This window comes from Prunus dulcis, chromosome 5, assembly GCF_902201215.1.
Source record: "Prunus dulcis chromosome 5, ALMONDv2, whole genome shotgun sequence".
NCBI classification, from domain to species: domain Eukaryota; kingdom Viridiplantae; phylum Streptophyta; class Magnoliopsida; order Rosales; family Rosaceae; genus Prunus; species Prunus dulcis.
In genome coordinates, this window is record NC_047654.1 from 14306775 (window position 1) to 14331072 (window position 24298).

The 24298-nt window shown below is 36.0% G+C and overlaps 1 protein-coding gene across 15 annotated transcripts in view; it reads left to right on the top strand.

The window, feature by feature from the left end:
- Window positions 1-1718: 1718 nt before the first annotated feature.
- Window positions 1719-24298, top strand: part of LOC117626929 (serine/threonine-protein kinase ATM) — a 36129-nt gene continuing 13549 nt past the window's right edge. For 6 of the 15 annotated variants that reach the window (XM_034358749.1, XM_034358743.1, XM_034358741.1 and 3 more), the window contains exons 1-46: window positions 1719-2009; window positions 2554-2662; window positions 2761-2898; window positions 2996-3157; window positions 3264-3459; window positions 3624-3780; window positions 3881-4020; window positions 4177-4264; window positions 4736-4839; window positions 5019-5117; window positions 5788-5844; window positions 6121-6199; window positions 6769-6843; window positions 7378-7419; window positions 7535-7605; window positions 7711-7759; window positions 7981-8052; window positions 8668-8814; window positions 8916-9005; window positions 9093-9280; window positions 9800-10409; window positions 10511-10582; window positions 10700-10864; window positions 11505-11630; window positions 12977-13104; window positions 13358-13514; window positions 14199-14245; window positions 14512-14575; window positions 15317-15391; window positions 16718-16837; window positions 17169-17354; window positions 17526-17647; window positions 17730-17799; window positions 17921-18048; window positions 18461-18602; window positions 18753-18893; window positions 18998-19096; window positions 19481-19527; window positions 19766-19937; window positions 20025-20246; window positions 21272-21343; window positions 21480-21549; window positions 21951-22068; window positions 22158-22281; window positions 22855-22992; window positions 24104-24214. In XM_034358749.1, coding sequence (XP_034214640.1) covers window positions 1941-2009; window positions 2554-2662; window positions 2761-2898; window positions 2996-3157; window positions 3264-3459; window positions 3624-3780; window positions 3881-4020; window positions 4177-4264; window positions 4736-4839; window positions 5019-5117; window positions 5788-5844; window positions 6121-6199; window positions 6769-6843; window positions 7378-7419; window positions 7535-7605; window positions 7711-7759; window positions 7981-8052; window positions 8668-8814; window positions 8916-9005; window positions 9093-9280; window positions 9800-10409; window positions 10511-10582; window positions 10700-10864; window positions 11505-11630; window positions 12977-13104; window positions 13358-13514; window positions 14199-14245; window positions 14512-14575; window positions 15317-15391; window positions 16718-16837; window positions 17169-17354; window positions 17526-17647; window positions 17730-17799; window positions 17921-18048; window positions 18461-18602; window positions 18753-18893; window positions 18998-19096; window positions 19481-19527; window positions 19766-19937; window positions 20025-20246; window positions 21272-21343; window positions 21480-21549; window positions 21951-22068; window positions 22158-22281; window positions 22855-22992; window positions 24104-24214 — 5658 coding nt within the window. In that variant the 5' untranslated portion in view covers window positions 1719-1940. Of the gene's footprint in view, window positions 2010-2553; window positions 2663-2760; window positions 2899-2995; window positions 3158-3263; window positions 3460-3623; window positions 3781-3880; window positions 4021-4176; window positions 4265-4735; window positions 4840-5018; window positions 5118-5787; window positions 5845-6120; window positions 6200-6768; window positions 6844-7377; window positions 7420-7458; window positions 7475-7534; window positions 7606-7710; window positions 7760-7980; window positions 8053-8667; window positions 8815-8915; window positions 9006-9092; window positions 9281-9799; window positions 10410-10510; window positions 10583-10699; window positions 10865-11504; window positions 11631-12976; window positions 13105-13357; window positions 13515-14198; window positions 14246-14511; window positions 14576-15316; window positions 15392-16717; window positions 16838-17168; window positions 17355-17525; window positions 17648-17729; window positions 17800-17920; window positions 18049-18460; window positions 18603-18752; window positions 18894-18997; window positions 19097-19480; window positions 19528-19765; window positions 19938-20024; window positions 20247-21271; window positions 21344-21479; window positions 21550-21950; window positions 22069-22157; window positions 22282-22854; window positions 22993-24103; window positions 24215-24298 lie in introns of those variants that run through there. The other 9 variants (XM_034358742.1, XM_034358746.1, XM_034358747.1 and 6 more) reach the window with 9 other exon arrangements.

The window sequence follows — 24298 nt, forward strand, 5'->3', positions numbered from 1 at the left end:
TCATCATCAACTATTTTTTGCAGGCCATGCACTTTTCATTGCATCGTATGTGACTTTCATAGTTATCTCATACTCATTTCAGTCCACATTTACAATGTCATATACCTTATTTCGAAGCTCTCTCTATCATAATTTTATTTGAAACAAGTAGTCCTTTAGTTTTGCAATTTTTGTATGTTGAGTTAACCCACTTTCCATCGTAGTTAATTAAAATTGTCAAACTAGACATCCTAAAAGGTAAACCAACATAATAGAAAATACAATACACATTGAGAAAAACATTGTTCAAACCATAGGAGAAACACTCACAACACCCACGAAACACATGAAACATATTTATAGAGAGGAAATTTTCAATTATTTATGCTAGGAGATGGATTTGCATGGATCATTGTAAAGTACTTTATACTCTCTGGCCAATCCCAATGGGCAACACGTCTGTATAGCCTTAACACTCTTAGGATCCAGGTAGACCCAAATTGGAAATATTTTATTTATCCAAATCGAAAAAGAAATACAATTAATAAGTTCTTTATCTTCAAATCCAATCCAACAAACAAAATTAATAAGTTGAATGACTATTTCAAGCGGCCAACAGAAAACCATGGAATTAAAACAAAGATGGAAGAGGAGAGAGAGAGAGAGAAAAGCAAACCTGAGATTACAAATCGATAAGTTGAATTAGGGAGTGTTGGAATTGCTTCGGACAAAGGCTACAGACGTTCGTGCTCAGCAGTAATTCAACCAAAGGCTACAGACGTGTGTGCGATCCAAAATTTGTGTAGTAGGGTTTTGCCTTTTAGATTTATGCGGGTTTTTATTTTTAAGGGTATTTGTGTCTATTTAGGTGAGTTTTTGGCTATATTTAAAAGATTTTATAAAAACTGACATTTTTTAAAGTGGAGGGTAAATTTTGGCTATTTTTGACAAACCTTTACATGTGTTATTCTTAACCTACATAATAGTATATAAACCCTTTTTATTACTCATATTATTCATTTTTTAAGTTGTTGCGTTTGTCAGCTCGCACCATACTCAACTTAAATCACTTAAACCCATCATACAATGTATTTTCCAATTTTTGTGTGTCAAAACAATTTTTACGTTTGTTGTCGCACCATTTTCCTCTGCCTAAATCCCAAGCCATTTTAAACCCCAATCGACAAATAACCTCTTTTAGTTCCCCTCTTTGAGACAACACTCGCCCATCGCCACATCAGCACCATCACATGTGTGAATTGGCCCACTTTCCTTGCCACACAAGCTCATTTAATGGGTCAATAGGACAGCGTTGAGTGGAGTGGGTAATTTTTATACAAAATGAGAGATTAAATGCGGAAATTTCAATTCAAAGGAGTTAAGTGAGACTGAGCTCGAGTTTCAAAGGCTAAAATAGTAAATAAGCCTCACTAGAAAGACAAATAGAGATTGCAAGGAGAGCGAGTTGTGGATTTATGAAGCCCAACGCATGTGTAAGAGACATGGGCCCAAGTGAGGCGTAAGAGCTGCGGGGACTACTTCCACTCTTTTTGGGAGACGGACGACATATCGTGTGAGTTGCATTAGAACTAAAAGAACGACATGTCGTGGGAATATAACGGGGGTGGTGGACCCAACCTGAAGAAAAAAAACAGATGAACAGAAGAAATTTTCGGCCATCGTCTTTCCTATTTGGGTTTGACGACCTTTTGGACCTTTGGACCTCTGGCATATTAACATCAGCAAATACAAACCTTTGCTGTCTAAAACCCTTGAGCTAAGCAAAACCTTGCCAAAAGTCACACTCAGAAACCCCACTCTCTGTTTCTACCACTTCCTCCTTCATCTTCCCGCCATTTTTTCCGTCCCAAATACCCACTGCCATTAGGAAACGAAACCTAGCTTGAGTCTCTCGCGCTGAGAGATCGCCGGGTTCGTAATCGGAGCTCCGGTGGCTTCCGATGGTGATTTCCAGAGACGTCCAAGAGATTGTATTAAAGCTCTCGTCCGATAAAGCCAGGACTCGAGAAGTATTTATCTCCTACTCTCTCACCGATATTTCTTTCCCCTCCGTTTGGTCGCCTGGAAAATGCAATACTACGAAAATAAAATGAAATTATTAAACTGATAATAAATAATTTCAGGATTGTGAAGTACTGTATAACCTTAACCCTAATCGCTATAGTAGCGCTTTTTGGTAAGTAGATGTTTCTGTTTATGGAATGCGAACTTGGAAATTTATTGGTGACCAAGAGGATCCATGTACGTCTATTCTGTGTAATTATGATAACGGAGAAGCTTAATGTGTGCTTAATTGTTCTAAAGTTTAACATGGAATCCGAGACCAATCAGGTCAAAATGCTGTCTGAACTTTAGGCTTCAAATGAGAGAATTCATTCTGAAATTTTGTGTTTAAGAATGATTCTGAACTACTGAGTTGTTGGTTCTTTTGCGTTTTTGTTGTTTTCTTTGCTGCTTAACACAGTATTACTTTCATTGACCAAAAAAAAACACAGTATTGTTTTCTTGTTTCACGGAAATCATTGTGTGATCAAGATTTTGATGTATCTACAGGAAGGGATAAAGTTGTTGAATACATGGTTAGAAGGAGAAAGATCGATTGGTTTCTGTAAATATCTGGGAAAGAACACTGCAGAGCTTATACCAGAAGAGATTCCTCACTGTATGATGAAGATTTATTCACGAAAAATGCAGTTTCGCTCTTATTATATAAATAATCATTGAAAAAGTGAACGCAAACTGTTTTTATTGTTATTGCAGCTGAAACCTGGCCTTTTTTCACCAATATGCTCATTCAGTGCGCTTCGTTGGAGATATCCTCAAGCAAGCGACCAAAGTTGATATTTGCAAAGACTCTACGGGTAGTGGTTCAGCGAGCAGAGGATGATAATTTTTCAGGTATTAAAGAGAGCCAAGAGATTAAGTTTTGAAGTGATAGAGAGAGTGTGATTAAGCATTTTACATCTAACTATGCTTGTTTTCATCATCATTTCAGGCAAGCCATTGCCATTGTTACCTGTGGTTAAAAATCTTTTTAATCATATATGGGAGGTTGTAAAAAATGCCACAAGCTTTCAATCGGAATATGGGATTGTTCTCCGGCATCTATTGGCTGTCAGAGATTATCGATTTCACATGAGGAAGGACATCTATTGCAGTGAGTCATTCTTTTGACGAAATAACCTTGAGTACATATCTCTTCTTGAATGTTATATAAACTGTTGTTGCTCATTTTTTTAATTATCTTATTCTGCATTGATAAGAGCTGGTGAAAAAGTACATGAAGTTGGTAGAGGACAGCTGGGGTGGTAAGAATGATAATCAATATCATCCCAAGGAGGAGGTCTTTCGCTGCATTCTTACACTCCATGCGCTTTTGGAGAATCCGCCTGGAGATTTCCCACATAATCTCAGGGAAGACATTGTTAAGCGTTTTGTCAAAATTTTCCGTTTCATTAGGTAACACTCTCTCTCTCTCTCTCTCTCTCTCTCTCTCTCTCTCTCTCTCTCTCTCTCTCTCCCCGCCCACCTCCCGCGTTGATGTGGCCTAAAATGTTCAACATTCGCCTTCTATGTTCATTATGATGGAGTACATGCTGTTTTTCGTGTTGTATCTTGCCCAGGGATGAGGGAAAGATTTCGCGAAAACTTATTGAGTGTATCAATATATTTTTGATAAAAGATGGTCCAAATTTGGATTGTGAATCCTTGGAGATCCATAATGCCGTGCAGCAATTTGTGTTCCGGTGTTGGCTGACAACCCATGATCGATCCCTTAAGGTTTTTAATGCATTTCAAAGAAATTTCGGCAGTTTATTTATATGTATTTGAGTATCCTGATTGCTAACTATATTTGCATTTGTATTTTTTTCTTTTGCAGGATGTACTTATTCTTTATGCAAGGTTACAGCTGAATATTACTAGGGGTGCTACTGATGGGAGCATTTTGGTACATCAACTTCTAGACATAGTTTACAAGGAGCTAGATCAAAGCTATATATCCAATGCTAATGTGCCTAGGTGGGCTTTTTCTTTTTCCTTTCCACTCTTTTTTTCCCTCGTCATTATAAACTTTTTTTTTTTTTTTTTTTTTACTTTTCCTCTTATGGTATTCCTGATAGAAGCTTACATTTGTGGCTTCAATAGATGATCATGTAAAACTTTCTGTATGTGCAGGACTGATGCAACCAAAGATGACAAGTTTGGTACTTTGAGTAGCTCACATTGTGGTCTGGTTGAGCTTGCAGCCGCTGTACTTTATCGGGTAACTACTCCACTTTCATCTCATTGTGGAACTTGCCTAATCTTAATATCTTCACTGTGGTTTCGCAAATTTCTTTACAATAATTTGGATTTTTATTTTTGGGTTCCATCCTTCAAAGCTTATGTTAACATTGCCAAAGTTCTGCTAGTTTTTGTCGTTTTGCTTTAAGGCAATATTCCAATTCTTAATATGTATGAAATTATACTACTGTATATGTTGCTTCAATTTTGGCAAAAGTGGTTTAAGGTGGAGTGAGGTTGGAGTAGGTCTTGAGTGCAAGTTTTGTTTCTCAAACAACTGATTTAAACACTTGGAGAAGCAGAAAATTTGTTGCACTTTTTCTCCTTTGCTTTCTTGAGACTGATGATCCTGGTTTATGGCTGATCTCTTTTTTTGCATCTCATCTTTTTCCTTTTCAATGAAGTTCTTGTTTCCTATAAAAAACATAAAAAAGGTGATTTCACTCTTCAGGCTTGTACTAACATGACTAAAGCACCATCAACTGAAAAGCGGGTCAAGAGAGAGCATGCTGCTGCCCATTTAAGAGAGGCTCTCATGAAAGGAAAATGGTTGTGGTAAGTTTAGGCTGACTGATTATGTTTGTAGTTTAGTTTCTTTGTGTAGTATCTTGTGCACTCTATCTGTGGATGATACCGCACTTCCTTCAGTGTAAAACAATTTTCTATAATCTAATGTGGACGATAAACTATTGTGTGGCACTGATGCTTATGACGGGCTGGTTTAATGATTTCAGGAATGCTTCATTTTGTTTTCTGACTCATAAATACCACACACGTATTAGTAAGGATATTTTCATCTACTGGTTCGAGGGCATATGCACAAGCTTTCAAAGGTACTTGATGCCATGTTATAGTTAGTTATAATTGTCTCATTATCTAGTGTTAATCAAACTAATGTTTATTCTGATCTCTCTCTCTCTCTCTCTCTCTCTCTCTCAACTTCTTTTAATATAACTTTACTGAAAACCAAGTTTTTCGACATATGAATTTGGAACTTGGAATGCTCCTCTTTAATTGTTGTTATACTACTTTGGAGTCTTGTACCTGGTTTGTTCTAAGTTAGATCCTGTGCCATATATTTGTTATCCAGTATATATATGTATACTATATATGCACATTATATAGGGAAAAAAATACAAACTCCTTGAAATGTGTGGCTGTGTTGGATCAAGGTTTGATCCTGTTTGCCTCTAGAATGAAAGTTGCGTCTCTATGTGGCAACAATTGCCATTGTTGCGTGTATATGCAATTCAAATTACACTTTTGGGTTGAGTGTCTATGCACAATTGTGCAGTTAAGTGTTTCTTGACTAGATATCATCTTAAGTTTGAGTATTCCTGCATGCTTGTGTAGGCAATTACTATTGGACAGTTAGTTGACTCAAGTGTAAAATGTTTCACTTCTGGCCCATATCTGTGGTATACTTGTTAGCACACTGAATAAAATGGTGAAGCTGCTTATGTTTCGATCATTATTGTACTGATGGAATTGAACATATTGCAGAATTTTGAATGATGCAAATATGGTGCATGCTTATGATGGTTTGCTCTGGACCCTGAGGTATACTGCTCTTATTTCCCATAAGACATCTACTATTCAGTTGAATTTGTTAAGTGTATAGCCAGTGTGTGTATAAGTTTGATAAAAATGTAACACCTGTGGTCCATTTCAATATGACTGTGGCATATATGGTGCTAATCTAAGTTTAATATTGTTATGTCTGCACAAACATCTACTGGCAAACAAGATATGGATGACACCTTTACGTTCTTCTCTATACTTCTTTATCCCTTACTTCATGTGCACTCATATTTATATACTTACTTGCATGTGAAGGAGCTTGCAGGAACTCTCTTCTGTGTTGCTTTCAGATCCGAAGCTGAAGAAGCCATCAAGCTCCTCGGGCTTGAATGAGGTGCTTCTTCTTCTTCTTTTAATTTTAATTTTTTTTTTTTTGCAGATCAATGTTTTCTTTTTACAGCATTTCATTCTTTTTTGTGTTACCCCTTTCCAGATTTAAGCCTGTCATCTTTCAAGAGGTTCAATTGAAAGATTGTTTTTAACTACAGTATTTAAGCTACAGTTAATCAATGTGAAAAAGTAACATAAACTGAGATGAGTGGAAATCTGATTATCCATCCTTTGTCCAACTGAATGAACCCTGGGCTTGTACTATCCTAAGTTTGTTAGTGCTTTCTTCAGGGACTCTGCAAATATCAGTAATAAGTATGGAATTGGTTCTGATAGGGTTGGAGTTTCCTCTTTACAATTAATTTTTCTAGGAGCGCGTTACATAAATGGTTAAAGAAGTACTTGGTAAATGATTTCAACTTTAGGTGGTGCCTCACTTTAAAAAATTTACTGCACTGGGGTTGTGGGGGTTCAAGAGAGTCAGCTTTATTCTTTATGTACTGCTACTATCATTAATATTATTTCCTGTAATTAGTATTTGAATTGACTGGATTGCTGGACAATATTTTGCAGTTTGATTGTGGTTGGCAAGTTGTGTGGACTTGCCTGATGCAGGGGTTGCCATTGTTCAGTAATGTAACTCCAGTTGTAAGTCTCGGTTCTTTCTCTTTGATAGGAAACACATTTATAAATTTTGTTTTTGAAATAAAGCTTGTATAAAGACAAGCAGCCAAGATATGCATCAATGCATGCTCCACAAATCAGAAAAATTAGAGGAAATTTTAATCAGCTTACAACTCCCACCAATCAAGCTGAATTAAGTTGGCTTTCTGTTCTCTTCAAACATATTTGTATTTTCAGCTGAGTTATGGATATACATTTCTATGTTTCTCCTCCATGGTTCTGTAATTACATATCTGGTACATCTTCGCCTCTGTTTTGCTGGAAAGTTTTCTGTTTGCCTTATATTGTTCTGTTGTCTGCAAGAAATTTAAGGTGCTCCAATCAGCTTAGATTAGTTTTTAACTCACGGGATTATTTTTTAGCATCACGAAAAAGTTTAAAAACAATTGACTTGGGTTCCAATAACTGTTAAATGTGTCGGACACGGTAGCTTTATTCTCAACTTTTTTTCATAGTATACTCTGTTGTTCATTATATTCTGAAATTCCCTTTGTGCAGGTAGATGCCGCTATGGTGCTCCTTGGAAACATAATATCAAATGTGAGTGTGACAACGTGTGTTCTTCAGACTGTTCTCTAATATTTTATGCAGTTAGGTACTGTCACTTGTATAAATTTGCTCTAAAGTCTTCTTAATTCACACTCTCTCTTTCCAGGATCTTATATACACATGTGTTGTACCTCAGGATGTTTGGGATCTTAGGTTATTTAAACAAATGCCATCAGTGTAAGTGCATGCATTGCCTGTCAATTAAATTAGTATGATGACCTATATGTGATGCTGTTCTTGTGATGCAGGTTGCCTAATTGTGTGATTATGATTTTATTTCAGGTCTGTCTTGTATTTTATTTCGTGTTACTTCTCAAAGAAAGTTTCACAAGTAAGTGGGTGATTTGTAGCCTTGTTTGTCTCCTTATATAACCATTTGTTTCATTATTACCTCTACTTGTAAAACATGCAAGCGGTGTATTTCATCTAGTTTCTTGAAAGGCATTTGAAATTGCCTTCATCATAGTGAACATTACAAGATAGACAAATTAAGTTCCATCATATTTGTAGCCTTGTTTGTCTACTTATATAACCATCTTCATGTTTGTGTAGGGTGATGTTCGAGACATTTTACATCTGAGAAAAAACCTCCTGAGATCAGTTTTGGGTCAACTTAAGTGGATGGTATTGTTACTTTAATTTTAATTGAATATGTGGTATTCTTAGTTCTTCAATTAATCTTGTTTTTGTTAGAACCAGTGTGAATTGGCAGTGTTTACTCACATATCATATATGACCAGAAGGCCCGGAGTGAAGTTTTTCCTATACTCTGTAGTAATGAGAATGTTATTGATTCCAAAATGCATTGGAACACTGTTCAATTGAGACTGTTTGTTACCAACGAGGGTTTAGTTGAATGGTGAGGCCGGTGGTTTGGTGTTCGATTCCTCTAGGCACCTATCTAAGCCGAGTCTGTAAAGTTGAAAAAAATGAAACTGAGACTGTTTGTCATATGCCTCGAAGGTGTTATGGAAACAAACTAAAGCTGTAGAAATTTTTGAATATGGTAGTTTATTCGAGGAAGCCTTGTATCTCACTTGCCTTATTACAAAAATCATAGCTGACTTGGGGCTTTTCACTTATATGATGCAATGACCCAAGTTGTGTGAAGTTCCCTTATATGATTCCATGGAGCCTCTGTTAATTCACCCCTTTGAAGTGCACGTGCTTTGAACTTGCTAAACTTTGTAGTTAGAAGTCATATTTTTGTCAAGTTATAAACTGGTTTTTTGTGTGCAGGAGTCTTCTGTGCTTAATGAGCAGTTGGTGTTATTGTTACCTGCAGCTGTTTATTCTTTGTGTGCTGGTAGTGCTCCTTTTGCTCAATGCTGTAAAGAGCTTCCTCTGTCTTACTCAATTGTAGATGTTACTGAGGCTTCAGAGAAGGTATGTGCTAATTCACCTTGGTTTTCATTTGGATTTTGAATGTCACTGAACTTGTTGGCGTCCAATTGGTCTGAAACTAGATTTTCCATTCCTGATTATAGCCAGAAGAATCTGAGCACAATTGTCTGCATGGGCTATTTGACTGCACTGTGGAAGTTCTCGCTAATATTGATTCCAGCTCTAGCGTTGAGGTACTGGAATATTAATTTTATAAGCACCCCATTTGTTGGGATTGATTAATTTCATATATTTTTTTGAGACATTATGGTCAAATTCAGGTTCCCCCCTCCCAAACCCATCCAAGTGTATGGCTCCCCACGCAGATAAGGGATCCACTGCTTTTTGAGATGGAGACCCTTATTCTTGAAGCTCTAGTAGACAAGGAGATGGGAAAGAGACCTCTATCTGATGCATTCTTTATATGTGCTCTATTGTCAAACTTCATCTATGGTTCAGTCTTGACGAGGTTTGTTTCATCTTCTTGTCTACATTTGTATTTGATAATAACATGTTCGTATCGGTTGTTGGCTTTGTTAATAGGATAAATATCTTCTTACTACTGAAGACATCTATGTCTGTACGAAGTACTTCTTTTGCTAAGTAAAATAGTTCACTATTCACTAGTAGGCGTTTGTAATTTTATGCTTGGCTTGACATGCATATGTTCTGGCTGTCTTTATGAGTTTTTCCTGCATTTGAGTCAGTGTTGCACTTGTGGGCTGCATAGTGTACTTCTGGGGTTGTAGACATGTTATGTTCAACACTGTGCAGTATACCCTTTATGTCTACATACTGATCCTGATTCCAGATGTTGTGTCTGTTATGCCATGACGTAAAAATTTGCAGTTGAAACTATTTCACGTGGTGGTTGAATTTATAGATTTTGCGGACATCGACATCTGACCTTTACCTTTATATTGCTGGCTGATTTTATTCTTCGCATGCTCTACCTTGTTTATACCATACCTGATTTGGTTTATTCCAGGCAAAGAGAGGAAGCTTCATCATTCCTTTCAAAATTGGGCCAATACCTTTTAGAATGGCTCAACTGTGCAGTTCATGTCACCCAAGGAAACCACAATGATTTTCTGGCTCTTGGTTGCTTGGGCTCTGACTTTGCCTCTAATGGAACAAGCTCTATTGTGGCTTCCTTAAGGAGTTTTGTTTACTCCCCTATCTTCAGTAGGTGGAAAGATCAAAATCATGTGGATGTTGAACTTTATGGTTCCATCATCCAATTGATGGAGAGGCTTTTAAAAGCACTGGCTAAGGTGTATGAAGTTTATGGTAATGGTGTAAGTAGTCATAAGTATGATGTGGCCCTGCAAGACTTATCAGCATGTGATACCCAAATACAAAATTCTTGTCCTTCTGGTAGCCAGAAAAGTAGGATTGTGGACATGGAGTTGGATGTTAATGAAGATTCTAGAGATGTGGATGTATTAACTGTTGGTGGTAAAATTGCCAGTAGGGTATCCTCTTCTGTAGAGAAATGGAAGCTGGACATGATATTGCTTATTTCAGATTTTTTCCCAGTTTTACACGTTACCTGGGATGTCCTGTTTGAACTCCTGTTGAAAGAAAGTGATCAAATGGTATCACACACTTCTCTTCTCCACATATGTTTGATATTCTGAAGTCCATGCATGTAATAATCGCATCCCTTTTGATTTCATTTTTCTTTATTTCAACTCAGGTGCGGGAAAAAATTCTACTTGGTCTTTGTCAACAGCCATACTGGTCATCTCCTGAAAATGTTACAGACATGGTAATTAATAACTCCTCTGAATTTAGGTTACAGATTTACAAGATGGCTAGGTATTTAATGGTTTAATTTCAAAATAGAGTTTGATGGATTGTGGGTTTATACTTGCCATGTTTGCAGGTCAGTTTAATGAATGAAATGGTTAAGATGAAAGTCAGTCTTAAACTTGATTGTGTTAAGATATTATCTGCCATTCATGTTTTGCTGGGCACTTTATTATCCTTGGACTCTATCAGGAAGGATAAATTTGTCATTGTCTCATTGGGGCAAAGAGGATCTAAGCAGGTACTTTCAAACTTTTTTTTCTCAATTTTACAATAAAAATGAAGACTGATATTTGCTGTCTTTCTTTTAATTTGTGGATTGTCTTCCTATGCACTTAACCTTTTCTCTTGATAAAGTTTTGTTTCTTGTATAAATTCATATGTGCAGTATCAGAAAATAGTCATAAGTTTTATGCACTCTTTCTTTATATGAAAGTAAAGTAAAACAAAGTGACTTCCATTCTCGATAATAAAAAATCTATAAATTTAGAAACATAGCACAACACTATTTGTGAAGCATAAGTCAGAAATCAAATCTTGATGAAAACTACTCCCTTCATGCCCTGTACAGGCAGCCAATTATCTGCTACTGCATTTCAATCATGCAATTCATAAAAAAAAACCTTATTATAGTTTGCACATGTCCTGCATAGCAACTCATACTCTTTTTTTTCCTAGCTACATATCTTGTCAATTTCTTTTTCGTTTGTTTGTTTGTATTTTTTTCCTGAAAAGAAAGCAAATGCTGTTGTATTGTGTATTATGCTCCTCGCATGAAGAAATCATCACGATAATCATTCCTTTCCATGGTTGTTGCAAGAGTTAATTGTATTCTTTCACTGAATAACCTTTTTTATTATTTTTTTATTTTTAAATCTCAGAACTTGATGCATCTTGGAGATGTGGTGAACAGAGTTGCTGAATGCGATCTTCTTGACTGGTTTGGACGTGCTAAGCTAATTAATTGTATATGCGATTTTGTTTTACTTAGTCCTCAAATTGGTCAGGTGATTTATTTCTCAATTACAAATTTACCTACGGTTAAGCTCTGGAGCATTTGCAGGACAAAAATGAATACTGCAAATATAGATTTGTGCATGTGTGGACAACAAAAGTAGTTGCTAAACTAGGAATCATTAACTTAGTGATCACAAATCCAATTTATATATCCATCACTGGGAAAAAAATTAGTAAACTTGCTGAAAAATATAATTTGCAGAACAAGGGGGAAATGAATTCACATGTGATGATGAGTTGTTATTATATGTTTTAAATGTCCACCAAGTGTCCAATGCATACGAGGGGAAATATGAATTCACATGTGATGAGGGCTTGTTATTATAAGTTTTAAATGTCCATCAAATGTCCAATACCTGATGACATGGACTGGGTGGGGATCAGTGATAAAGGGGTTCAGGGGACAAATTCTGGTTGTGCAAGTCCTATTTGTCCTGAGGTTTTGCGTAGCGTAGGCATGAGAGTTTCTCCCAGGGGTCACAAGGGGAGATTTTCGGCATTAGGGAGTCAGGAGTTAGACCATCTAAGGTTTGCAACCTAGTAGTTCATAATGGTTCTCTAAAGGCAGGAAATATGGATGAATTTTCTAGGGAGGTGGACAATGAAGAGGGACAGAGTGGTGTTAGAGGGAAACAATGGGACAAGTTGGAGGAACTGTTGAATTGAATATGGTTGGAAGTGGTTAACTGGGGTAGTCTTGACAGAAAGAGGTTGGTTGGTGATCTCACCCAATGAAAATTTTTAGTTGTGGTTTTTAAGGATCTTTGGGTGAAAGAAACTTCTGAGTCCTGACTAAGTGTTTTTTGTGGAAACTCGGATGGAGCAGGTTGATAGGAGGTTGTGGGCAGCTTATGTGGTGTCAGGTATGGTGTGTTCGTGGGAATTTTAATGTGGTAATATTTAACTACAAAAACTCAACTGGTGGTCAATTAGGATTCCTTGGATTGGTCTGCCATTTTAGTTTAGGTGAGTCTGTTTGGTCCAATTTGGTGTGGGATTTGGGTTTTAAGTTGTATTTTGGGTGTTTGATTTGAGTGGACTCCTTGTCCATCTTGTTTTTTAGGTACTAATTTATTATATCTTCAATTTTTATTTTCTTGTCAAAAAGAAAAAGATCGTGTGAAAATGTGCCATTGCTTAATATAGTATTGGCTCCTTACCAAGTGTTTATGGTGTTATGTTGGGCAAGTGTCCCTTTTGGATGTTAATAGGCACCTCAGTTCAGTTGCTTGCTCTTGTAATGCTTACTCTGTCTTAATTATCAGGAATAACTTTCTATTATTCTTTCCGTCTATTCTTATGTTGAATGGTTGCTGTGGTTTATCTCTTTTACCAGACACTGATTGAAAGGTTGTTGTTGATGCTCCAAGATCCTGATTATAGAGTCCGGTTCTCTGTGGCCAGACGAATTGATGTTCTTTTCCAAACATGGGATGGACATGAGGAATTATTCCATGATATCTGGTGAGTTTGGACTTAAATTATTTTCATATCATGCTGACTATGATTATTTGTGGCGCTTGTTTGTATTCTTCTCAACAAATCTTGCCTACCCCACCTTAACTTGAAAAGGGTACAACTGACATTAATGCTCTGAATGTCCTACATTCTATTTTATTTATTGTAAGTTCCCTCTTGGGGGCTTTACATTGCCTACTTTTTATATTAACATAAAGTATTTTTATTTGCTAACATCTATTTGTGCTTGTTATTCTAGTTCCAACTTTGGTGTGTTGTTGGTGTTTCCCTCAAAAGAAAAACTTGTTGCTGCAAGTGAGGTCGTAGCTGTCGGTCCACAGCCTCGTCCCACAATGGAAACTGTTATTATCACTCTTATGCATCTTGCTTTGCATAGTGAGAAAATAGAGTTTGAGGTATATATGCTGACTTTCTTTATTTAAATTGTTCTCCCAGATGATAAAAATAACTTTGCATGCAAAGCAAAGAAGAATGCTGTGTGTGCAAAAGTTAAAAAAAACAAAAACCAAAAAGGAAGAAGAATCCAAAGTAAGTGAAATGTGGGTGAATGCGGAACAATTAAAACTGCACATCTACCAATCAGGTCCATTATGTTATTAATAGACTGTAGTCACTTTATATAAAGTATTTGTGACATACCCAAAGTTGTCAACCTTGCTAAAGTCATCTCAAATTCTATGGAGTACGGAGTACCGCTATTTTTATCTTTTATTTTTTTATTAGAAACAGTCAATCTGGCTAAACACATTCTCAACTGCTGCATACCATGTGTGCACATATTATAGTGTTCAGATGGATGGAATGTGCGTAGAATAAAATTTACAGTGTATGTGTGTGCATGTGTTTTATTTCATTTCCCTTTTTCTTTATGGAAAGGTGTAGAAGTGGCTACTAAGAATCCTTAGAACTAGTTTTAATTTCTGTTAGGTTGGAATGGAGTAAGCAGAAGTGATTCAAAAATGTCATTGGTCTTTTAAAATTCATTTGTATATGGATTAAATTTGTTTAGTTTATGACATTGTAAGAAGCTGTTTTGTTGTGCATTTGTATTCATTTGGCAATCTCCATGGCACATGCAGGCTGTGTTCATGATATGTGTGGTTTCTGCTATTGATCCTGGTCAGAGGTACAATATCTGCACTATCTTTTCTTTTCTTTTTTTTGAGAAGGAGAAATTTTATTTCATAAAAAAAACCATACAGAAAAGTGGATAAGTAATCCACCAATAACAGAAAGAAACAAGAAAACTAGTACAGAGATCTACAACTAGAGAAAAAAACCAATCCTAATCAAGACACTGCAGCCTTCCAATCAAGCAATATATTTGCACTATTATGATGTATTGTTTTTTTCATTTTATGTTTCTTTGATCTGTAAAGATTTTCCTTTCAGGGAATTGGTTGTTGCAGTACTTGATAATCTCTCCAGGCAGCTGCATTATACAACTAGGTTTAAGGTAATAATTGTAGTTCTCTCCTTGCATTATTACTACAATTATTATTATGATTATTTTGTTGGGTAATTCCAGAAGGGTGCCAACTCTTTTTTTAGCGAAATTCATGCTTCTTTTAGGAAAGTTAAGAAGGCTAGTTCGTTCTGGGGTTGCTGCAGGTTTGGCTTTTTTGTGGGTGATATGTATGGAGAGGGACAGGAGGATTTGACAATATAAAGGGGGTGGGGGTGGAATAGCTTTGGGAGAGGAGGAGGTTTTTGTCATCTCTTTGGGTTTCAGTTTTGTCAGATTTCAGGGATCTTACATTCTCTTTTATTTTACTAATTGGAAGGTCGCTATAGGATAACTTGGTTGTTGTAGTTTTCTGTTGCATTTCTCTTGTAATCTGTTTATCTTTGTTTTCTGGGGGACGTCTTGTTCACTCTTACTTTTCATTGCCTTTTAATAAAATTTTGTTTCTTTAAAAAAATTATCACAAGTTTTATTATTATTATTGGGAAGTGATATTTGCACTGCCCTTATTATTATTATTATTATTATTACCATTATAATCATTATTTCTATTATTATTATATTTTTTTTATTTCTTTTATTGGCATTTGGTGTAGCAAACAGTTTGCACAAGTTATTTGTTCATAACAACAATCATCTTGATCAAATTAAGACTTTCAATAATCTGAAACTTTAGTTACTTAACCAAATAATACATTGTATATAGTTGAGGTCTCCAAATTTCTTTTGCAGTACTTGGAAGAGCTTATGGGATCAATTCTCTTTTGTTGGATTGCTTGTGGTGTAAGCCTTGCTGCTCTTGTTGAGGTAATGTGCTCATTTGTCCACTGATCTTATTTATTTTGTTTCAATTGTGTGAATGACCTGCAGAAATTGTAGGTTCCTTTATTCTCCAAAAATGTGTAGGGAATCTTGCTAATAAATTTGGCATCTGCTAGCCTTATCTTAGTAAAGGACATATTTTGCAGCCAAGCTTGTTATTGATATGGATTTTACTGAATGATTCGTTAAGATGAAGGAGAGCTTTTTAACTAGTTGGGGTTTAGTGCAATAGCTTACACAAAATGGTGTGTTAACTATCTGGAACTTACTGATAAGGAATGGCTTTCTTATGTAAATGGTTGTGGAGATTCACTCTTGTGTAGGATTCAGTTTGATGTTTTGTTTTTATTTTAGAACTACTGAGTACAGTAGAACAGGTAGAATTCCAGGATTGGGAAGCAAGTTTCTTTGTCCTTTGAAATTCATCTTTCACAGTTATCCTTCCTTCTTCTAAGTGGTCCAAAATTGGGGTGCCTTTAGAGTGACGTTTATCAAGGAGATTCATCCTTCAAGACCAAATACTTGTTTATTGCCTGATATCTGCGTTTTGTGCTATTAAAATGTGGACTCTATAGATTATAAATTTTCGAATTGCTCTCACCTATCAAATTTGGAGAAGGCTGCTACAAGTGTTTGGAGTTGTGGGTATTTTGTCTGGAGATTACTTCTTTTTGACAGAGGATATTTTGGGGCTGATGCTAAGAAGAAGGTGATCCTTCTTTGGCAGTTCAGTCTTGTCAGTTTTTTGGCTTGTTGGGATTGGAAGAAATGACAGGATTTTTTAGGATAAGCAGAGGAGGGGGATTTTCTTTGCAAAAGGAGCAGATTTTTGGCGTCCTTGTGGCCTTCATTGCCCCCTTTAGCTTGATTTATTTGGATTGTGTTGGAGTTTTGACTTAATTGTACTGTTTCTGCTGACAGTTTGTTGGTAGACTATTTTTTTTGGTTGACAATTTGGCCTCCTTTCTTTACTTTTTTATCTTTATTTAAGTTAATGTTTGTTACCAAAAAAACTTGAATAGTACTAACAATGTTAGTGTCATTGCCTTGACTATCTTGTTGGTTGCTGATAGTGTAATTTGTCTTCTTTTTTTTTAAAGTTCAATATTTTAGATTTGACGCTGCTAATGTTTGTAGCTTATGCATTTAAGACAATTACATGCAACGGTGTGTGTTCTATAAACCATTCTGGGTGTGCCTTCAGAATTAGCTTTTTGTGTTACCTGGTACTGCATTGTCAGACCAAGTGTTGCGTAGGAATATCATATCCATAAATGTCCAATCTGATTAGTTGACAATTTACCTTTGCAGATAAGGCAATTATTTGTATCAGATTCCGAACCTAGTTATTTCATGCAGTATTGCTGCCATTGGCTTCTTCCGGCTCTACTTCTGCATGGGGATCACTGCAATCTCAGCTGGGTTGCTAAGGTAAGATGAATCTTGAACCTTCTTTCTCTCGTCCATTTGTTGGGTAACCTGTAAATTTCCAACCCTTGAGTAAATTTTAGCTGGGTTGTTAAGGTAAGATAAATTTTGAATTTTATTTCCTTTCCCATTTGTTGGGTGACCTGTAAAATTTCCAACACTTACGTAGTTTTTCCTCAAAGTTTATCTGTGGTAGACGGATTAGCTAGGTTACAAGATTATTTCCCTATTCATCATCCATTATTCGTTGTCAACTCTTCGTTTCTTTTTTCTATATATATACTTGTCGTCAACCCTTTTAAGTTATTAGCCTCACAGGGTTATTTTATTCCAGATTGCTTGTCAACCTCTGGAAGTTCTGGTGAAAAATCACTTTGTGCAGATTTTTTCAGTTTGCATGGCATTGCATTGCAGTAAGAAATCTGGGTGGGAAAAGGGAGCAGATGTGCTTCAGAATTCAATTTTGCATCTTGCTCAGATATCCGAGAATGAACGAGACAAACTCATCAAGAAAAATATGGTTTGCTACTGATTCTATGGATTCAATTGGCTTTTGGATTGATTGCCCTACCTTTCACACACACACACACACACACACACACACATATATATATATCGTATTTTTTGGTTCATCAGAATTAACTAGATGGTTTTAATCTCTTATAGTTGTTCTTCCTTGGCACATTTATAGGTATCTATTGTCAGCCACATTCTGTCTCTTTCCTCGTCTGCATCAAACCCTGCAGTTCCATTCTTTTCTAGGGACACAATTGCACGTGCAATTCAGACAGTTGTTGACGGATTTTTGGAGATGTACACTATTTTCTTTGATTTATTTGGTTTACATATCTGAAAATTCTAGCTTAAAATGTTTTCTTAATAACCCTATGTGTAGGGAGGATGATGCTACTAGTATCTGTGTTGTTGACAAGATAAACATTTTTCGCGCAGATAGGGTTTTCATGGTAAAATGCCATTTGGATATCTCCTTATGCCTATGATGGGATTCCCCTTATATTCAATTCTCTTGTTCAGTTGGCATGTTCAATGCATTTTGTGAAATGAATTGCTATTGTGGTTCTGCAGTTTATAGTGGAACTGCATCATAAGATTGCAGCAGCAGCCCACCATAGGCATACATGTCACCGACTGACTGGAGTTGAGGTGTTAATAGATATTCTTGGGTATAGAGCTGCTGTTGCAAGCACTTCCAAGTAAGTTTACATTATCAGTATCCATCATTAGATAATTAAAACAATGTTTGGTCAAGCAATTCATACAAGCTTCTAATTAATTTGTTACTTGTGTGACTGGATTAGCATTTTCGAAAAAGAATGCAGATGCCTTTTGCAGATTATAGTGGTGCACTTAAGTGGGCAGAGTTCCTTTATTATCCCCTATTTTTTCTAATGTTAAAGCCAGTAATATGATATTCGTATCTTTTAATGGTGTTTGTGTGCAGTTCTCTTTCCATATAGGATGGAAGAGGAAAAGTGATGTTATGTTATACAATTGTAGTCCTTTTCCTATGTAGTGAAAACACTGAAAACAGAAATTTTTTGGACGTTTTTTAACTATATAATTTAATATGCACTTACTTTTGTGATTATTTGATGTTTGATGCAGTTATCTTTTCAATTTGGTTAGTCAATTCATTGGTTGCCGTGCTTTACAAGATCAATGCTGTCGTATCATTTCTACATTGCTGAAAACTTTTAAAAGTAATCCATCCAAAGAAATTATCAGTGTTCTGGGTGAGCAACTTCAGGTGTGTTCCTTTATTGACTCTATATGTCTATCTTTTGTTCTGCATCCGCACATCTTCTCCCCTAGGGCCCCACCTTCAATACCCCATTTCCCCCCAACAAAAGACCCCTTTCAGTATTCTCTGCTACACTCATGTTGTGTTTTGATGCAGTTTTTAGTGTCTAAGTTGGTGGCATGTTGCATTCCCACTGAAGCTAAGGGAGAACAATCTGGCAGCAGATCATCCCAAGTCTTGTCTTTGCTCCTCGAGCTCACTGTGGATTCTGATCCATCTCTTTATGATTACATCAGAGTAACGTTTCTGACTTCTCAACAATGAAGTTTCACCTCTTAAATAGTCTTAATTTGGTTTTGGTGGAGTTGTACCCTTTCATTTGTGTAATTTCTCTGTGGTAGGAATTGGAGCCCTTCCCTGAAATAGATATCTTTGATGGGATTCGGAAGTTCCATCAGGATTTATGCCGAGCTTACTCTCCACGAGATCATTTGTTGAAGGTATATAATATCGATTTTTGTATATACAATATGAAAATAATAGTTGGTCCTTATCCTACGCTAGTTTTGAGAGTGTAAACCTACAAATTTTTCATGGTTATTTGAACTGGGCATCATGAGTTCAAGTCTCTACAGATGCAACCTTCCAATTTATGTTGGATTCCATGTGTCAGGCTCTCTAGTGGTGGGAGAGAGTCCCATATATGATGGAGAGCGTTAATATATAAAAATTATAGTTCATCCACATTCTAACAGCTTAAGCTTTTGGAAATACTTGGTAAACCAACAAAGTTCATCAGTGTAGATTTACTTTGCTTTTTATGAAATCCAAATATTGTTAAATATTTTCTCACTGATTGAATTATTTACTGTGACTTTTTTCAGTTTGTTAAGAGATCTTGCTACCTTCCGCCAAGATTACTTCTGTGGAGGTGGTTTCTCCTTCTTTTCTGTCTCTTCTGTGGTCTTGTTCTCTAACCCTACATGTTGTCATTTGTAGAATGAAATTGCACAATCACTTTTGAGGAATATACTACAAAATTGTTTTGATGATTTTAATAACTGTTGAACTTTAAAATGTTTCAATTTTATTTCAGGAATTGTAATCCAATTCTTCTTACATTGCTTGTTGGTAATAAGATTCTCTGTGAACTTGGTACATTCTTGCAGTCTCCAAGCACTGCACAAGAAGTTTCTTTTGGGTGAGACATTTCAAAGTGAAAAGAATACATATTGGCATTGTGACCAGGAAATTATCGGTGCTGTCTGGACCCTGGTCCGCATGTGTGGCTCGGATGATACAAATACTGTTAGAGTTTTGCTCTCTGATTTCATATCTAGGGTACGTCTGCTCGACTGATATTATCTCTTCTTCTGCCCATTGAACTCAGCAATAATACTTTTTCCTTTCCTTTTCCAAAAAATGCAGGTTGGTATTGGGGATCCACATTGTGTTGTTTTTCGTCTTCCAGGAAACTCTAGTGATATCCATGTCTACCAACCTATTAGTCATGACTCTTCTACAGAAGTCAAATTTCGGATGGATACTGGCTTATCTGAAGAACTTGTGGTTGCACTTTTGAAACTTCTGAAAAAGTACCTGATGGATGATTCCGTTAAAATAGTTGATATGACATCTCAAGCTCTTCGGGTGAGTCTTTGGATGGCCATTTGACTTTGCCCTCTTTTCAAGTCTGTCAGACTTCATTCAATGATAACGTTGTCTTGACCACTTCATCTTAATTAATTTGATACCTGGTCACTGATATATTCATTATTGTTTAATTTTGTTTACCTTCCATACTTTAAGAGGACTAACGGCAAACTTATTATGAGTATGACTTATGGTAAGTTAAGAATTGTGGCACACTTCCTATGATTAATGAGATCTTTAGGTTCCCCCTTCTAACCACAATCTTGATCACAACCTGTCTATGCTGGGCACATTCATTTCTATGCTGAAAAATTGTGGTACCGAAGTTGAACTCTCTTAGCAATTCTTTATTGTGAATGGTCAATCATGATACAAGTTCAGGCTTAAGAAAAAAAAAAAATCCAGAATATAAGAAAATTGCTGTGATAGACAAGGGTGTATGCAAATTTGCAAGATTGAGGGAAGTATAAGTATATAATATATTTGAATGATGTTAGTTCATTAAAGGGGAGGACCGAGTGAAATGTAAGGTAAGGTTAAGGCGAGGAGGCAATGTTTTCCTAAAGATATAAAATCCTTACAAGGTTGAGTCTGGGCCTTATGACTGTTTTGGTTCGGTAAATATTATTGTCCATAGATTAGGTGCATGGATCCTACATTTGTATAAGATTGAAAATGATGAGCTTGGATTACTGTAATAGTCTAGTCTGCAAGTTTATTGCTATATTACTGTTTCACTTAGCAAAATGCTTCAAGTGTGTGGGTTCTTGTCGTATGTATCGACTAGTTGAGCCTATACCTAGGTAAACTATTACTTCTTGTCCAGGAACTGTTTTTTTTTTTATTAAAAAAAACAATAAAACTATGCATGCTGTTGTTACTTATAGCATGAATTTTTATTTGCTCGTGGAACTTTAAATCTATTGTTTGCTCCCCCCCTCCTCCTTTCTCTTTTTGGCTTTACTTGTTATAATCTGATGGTTTTTATGGGGTTCTATAATATGCTTTTTTCCTGGAAGCAGGGAATTCTTTCAACTCAAAGGGGTCAAAGTACTATGCTGTCATTTGATTCTTATGAGAGGTCTCTTATTGAGGTAACTATGCTTTTCTCTGTATTTTTATTTTATTATACATTTTATTAGTTGTGGAATTAAATTTTATACCTAGTTATAATACTGTGGATGATGTTATTTCAATGGAAAACTCGTGTAATTTATTCTTGTCTTCCAGGTTCACTCAAAGGGTGTCAATATTGAGCTGGTGGAGAAGTTCCTTTTCGATCTGGAAATTAAGTTTAAAGGTAACGCTGGTGCTGGTTTTTGATACGTATTAATTTCTGTTTAAAGTGATATTCAAAATTGTGGTTAATGTTGTTTAAACTGTTTGTTAAAGGTTGTCTTGGTAGTGTTTAGTTAGGCTTCTTGATGCTTTCTGCTTCATGTGGCCCTAGGGATCCAGACGCAGCATGGGCTTCCTTTTTATTTATCACTGTTTGTAAAATCTCATTGTTTTTTCATGCGTGAGTGACTCTGTGATGTCAACTCTCATGATACCTTCCAAGTTGCATCATGCTGATTTATACCTTCAATTTTGGATTCATATCATTTGGTCACACCTCTTACTTGGGTTATTTGTTGTTGTGTGGTTCTCATTAATGGTTTTCCGGTTCAACATGTAATAGTTCCTTAAATTCATTTTCAGCTGAAGCAATTCCATTAGAGAATTCTACTGTATGGGTGACAGATTGTAAAACTTTCGATACATGGATTTGTCAACTTGTCTACTCACTAATTGGCTATTGCAGTGATGTGATTCTGAGGTATTATCTTTGATATTGTATGTTGTTAAGGGTTCATTGATCAAGATATGTTGGTCAGAATGGTTATCCTTTTTTGCTGCTTCTTTCAGATTATGTCAGGATGTTGTGTTGGCGAAAGCTGAAGTTGCCGAGCTTCTATTACCAAGCCTTGTTGTCAATCTTGCTGGAAGGAAGGATATGGATGTTGATCTCCTCAAATTAATCTCTTTGCAGGTTGAATCTGGAATGTATTTTGGTCTATTTTTAATTTTAGTGTGATGTTTCTGCCATTTTGTACATTAAAAGTTAAAACTATTAGTGGCATTAAGTTACCTTTTTGGTGCTTCATGTTTTGGAAGGTTTTCATTTTATGGGTGGCAGTAACTGAAAAATAGACTGTCTTCATAGGAAACTTGTTTTGATTGTCTCTTAATTTTGGGGCAAGTGTTGTGTTGGGAGACTCTATTTCTTGTTTGGGAGGGGAACTTTTATTGGAAGAAACTTGGTGTTATTTCAGAAGAGTTGTGATGTGATTGAGACACCTATATGAGATTGAGAATGTGAGGCAGTTGAATGGGCTATTTCTTATTCTTCATGCTATTCATGATTGTAAATTTAGATGATTCGATGTGCTGGCTAAATCTAAAGACATGAATTGATTCCATGTTTTATAACTTAGTCCTCATTGAGTTATTTATTTTATTAGTTATCTATGTGAAAGCATTGCAGGTCTGTTTCCCCTCTGCTGTATCTTGTTCTTGTTATGCACATTGTTGATTTGATTGGTTGCCTATGTTTTGTATGCAGGTGCAGGAATATATATTTACAGACTCTAATATGTTAATCAAATCAATTCAAATTTGGTTGAATGCCCTTAATGAACTTCGGTTATGTCATGTGATGCAAAGAACAACTTTGTTGCCATCGAGGACAGAAATTTCTAAGGTATTCTATGAAACTATTTTGTAGTTGCTTCTAATGATTTCATTTTTTTTTAGTTTAAAGTTTCTTTCAGATTGTTAAGTACTTTAATTTTCTCGCATTAAACGAAAAATCGTTGTATGGTTCTCTTTTCAGTTCCCTACACCTCTTCAAGATAGCCTTTTCACTATTATTACCTTCTCTTCTCTTTCTCTTTCTTTTCTTTTTCTTTAAACAGTACAACGGGGTGGAAAAGATATATATGTGTGTGTGTGTGTGTTTTCTTTTGCATAGGAAGCAGAATAGTTGCAATAAAAAGGTGAAGAGTACAATCAAAGTGGACCAACAGTCTAAGAGAAACTCCTCTCATCCTACAAAAACGGGACACCAGAAGTATAATACATGAAAAATCTCTCGGTCAGACAAAAAACGCAAGCATCAAAATGAAAAATTAGAAACAGCAACTACCTAAGATACGGTCAATAATACAACACTCCTCTCCTACCAAGAAGGATTGCACTAAGGGGTAGTCAAATAGTTGGACGAAGAAACCCATAAAGATGCAAAAAGTCCAATCCGGTTCCTATCACAAATTAACTCCAAAGCTCTAAACCCAGTGGAAAAGATGTTCGCCGCAATATTACAAATTGCATTGCAACAGCACAATCATTCCTATTCCTGCCAAGAACTAAACTACTTACTAATCTAGGAAACAGCCTTCTTTTCCCTTTCACTTAACAAAGTGTGACATCCTTCTTCTTATTTTAATTCCATTTTTGGATATGAGAGATGGAGCCAAGAATAAGATTGAGAAATATTTGTTGATGTTTGAGAAAAAGTTTTGAAGATAACCTTAAAATAAAATAACCTCTAAAATTTGAATTTTTTGGATATTTTCTGCTTGCATTTGATGCAGTGAAGTTTCTATAGTATGTACGTTTAATAATAGATTAGACAATACTACGTTCTGCTGCTGCCAATTTTGAATCAAGTATGAGAGAGGTCTATTGGTCGTCTTGACAGTGATCTTTTACTAATTTAATCGTGCAAAGTATGTTTTTCATCCAAGTACTTTGGTCACAAGAATATTTCACATAGATGGCACTAATCTAATTATTCCCTTTTGGGTTTGTAGAGTGCTAAGCCTTCTAGTTATAGCTCCAAATCCCGTTCCACCCCTGGAAAGGCCGGAGATTCAGCTCCTGCGTTAAGTGGAACGGCAATGGCGACGTCTTTATGGGACAAGGTATTGTGTTGTGCATATGTTCGAAGATATTCTGTTATCTGCTGCCTTACTCTCTGGAGTTAATTATGTTTAAATATTGTGTTT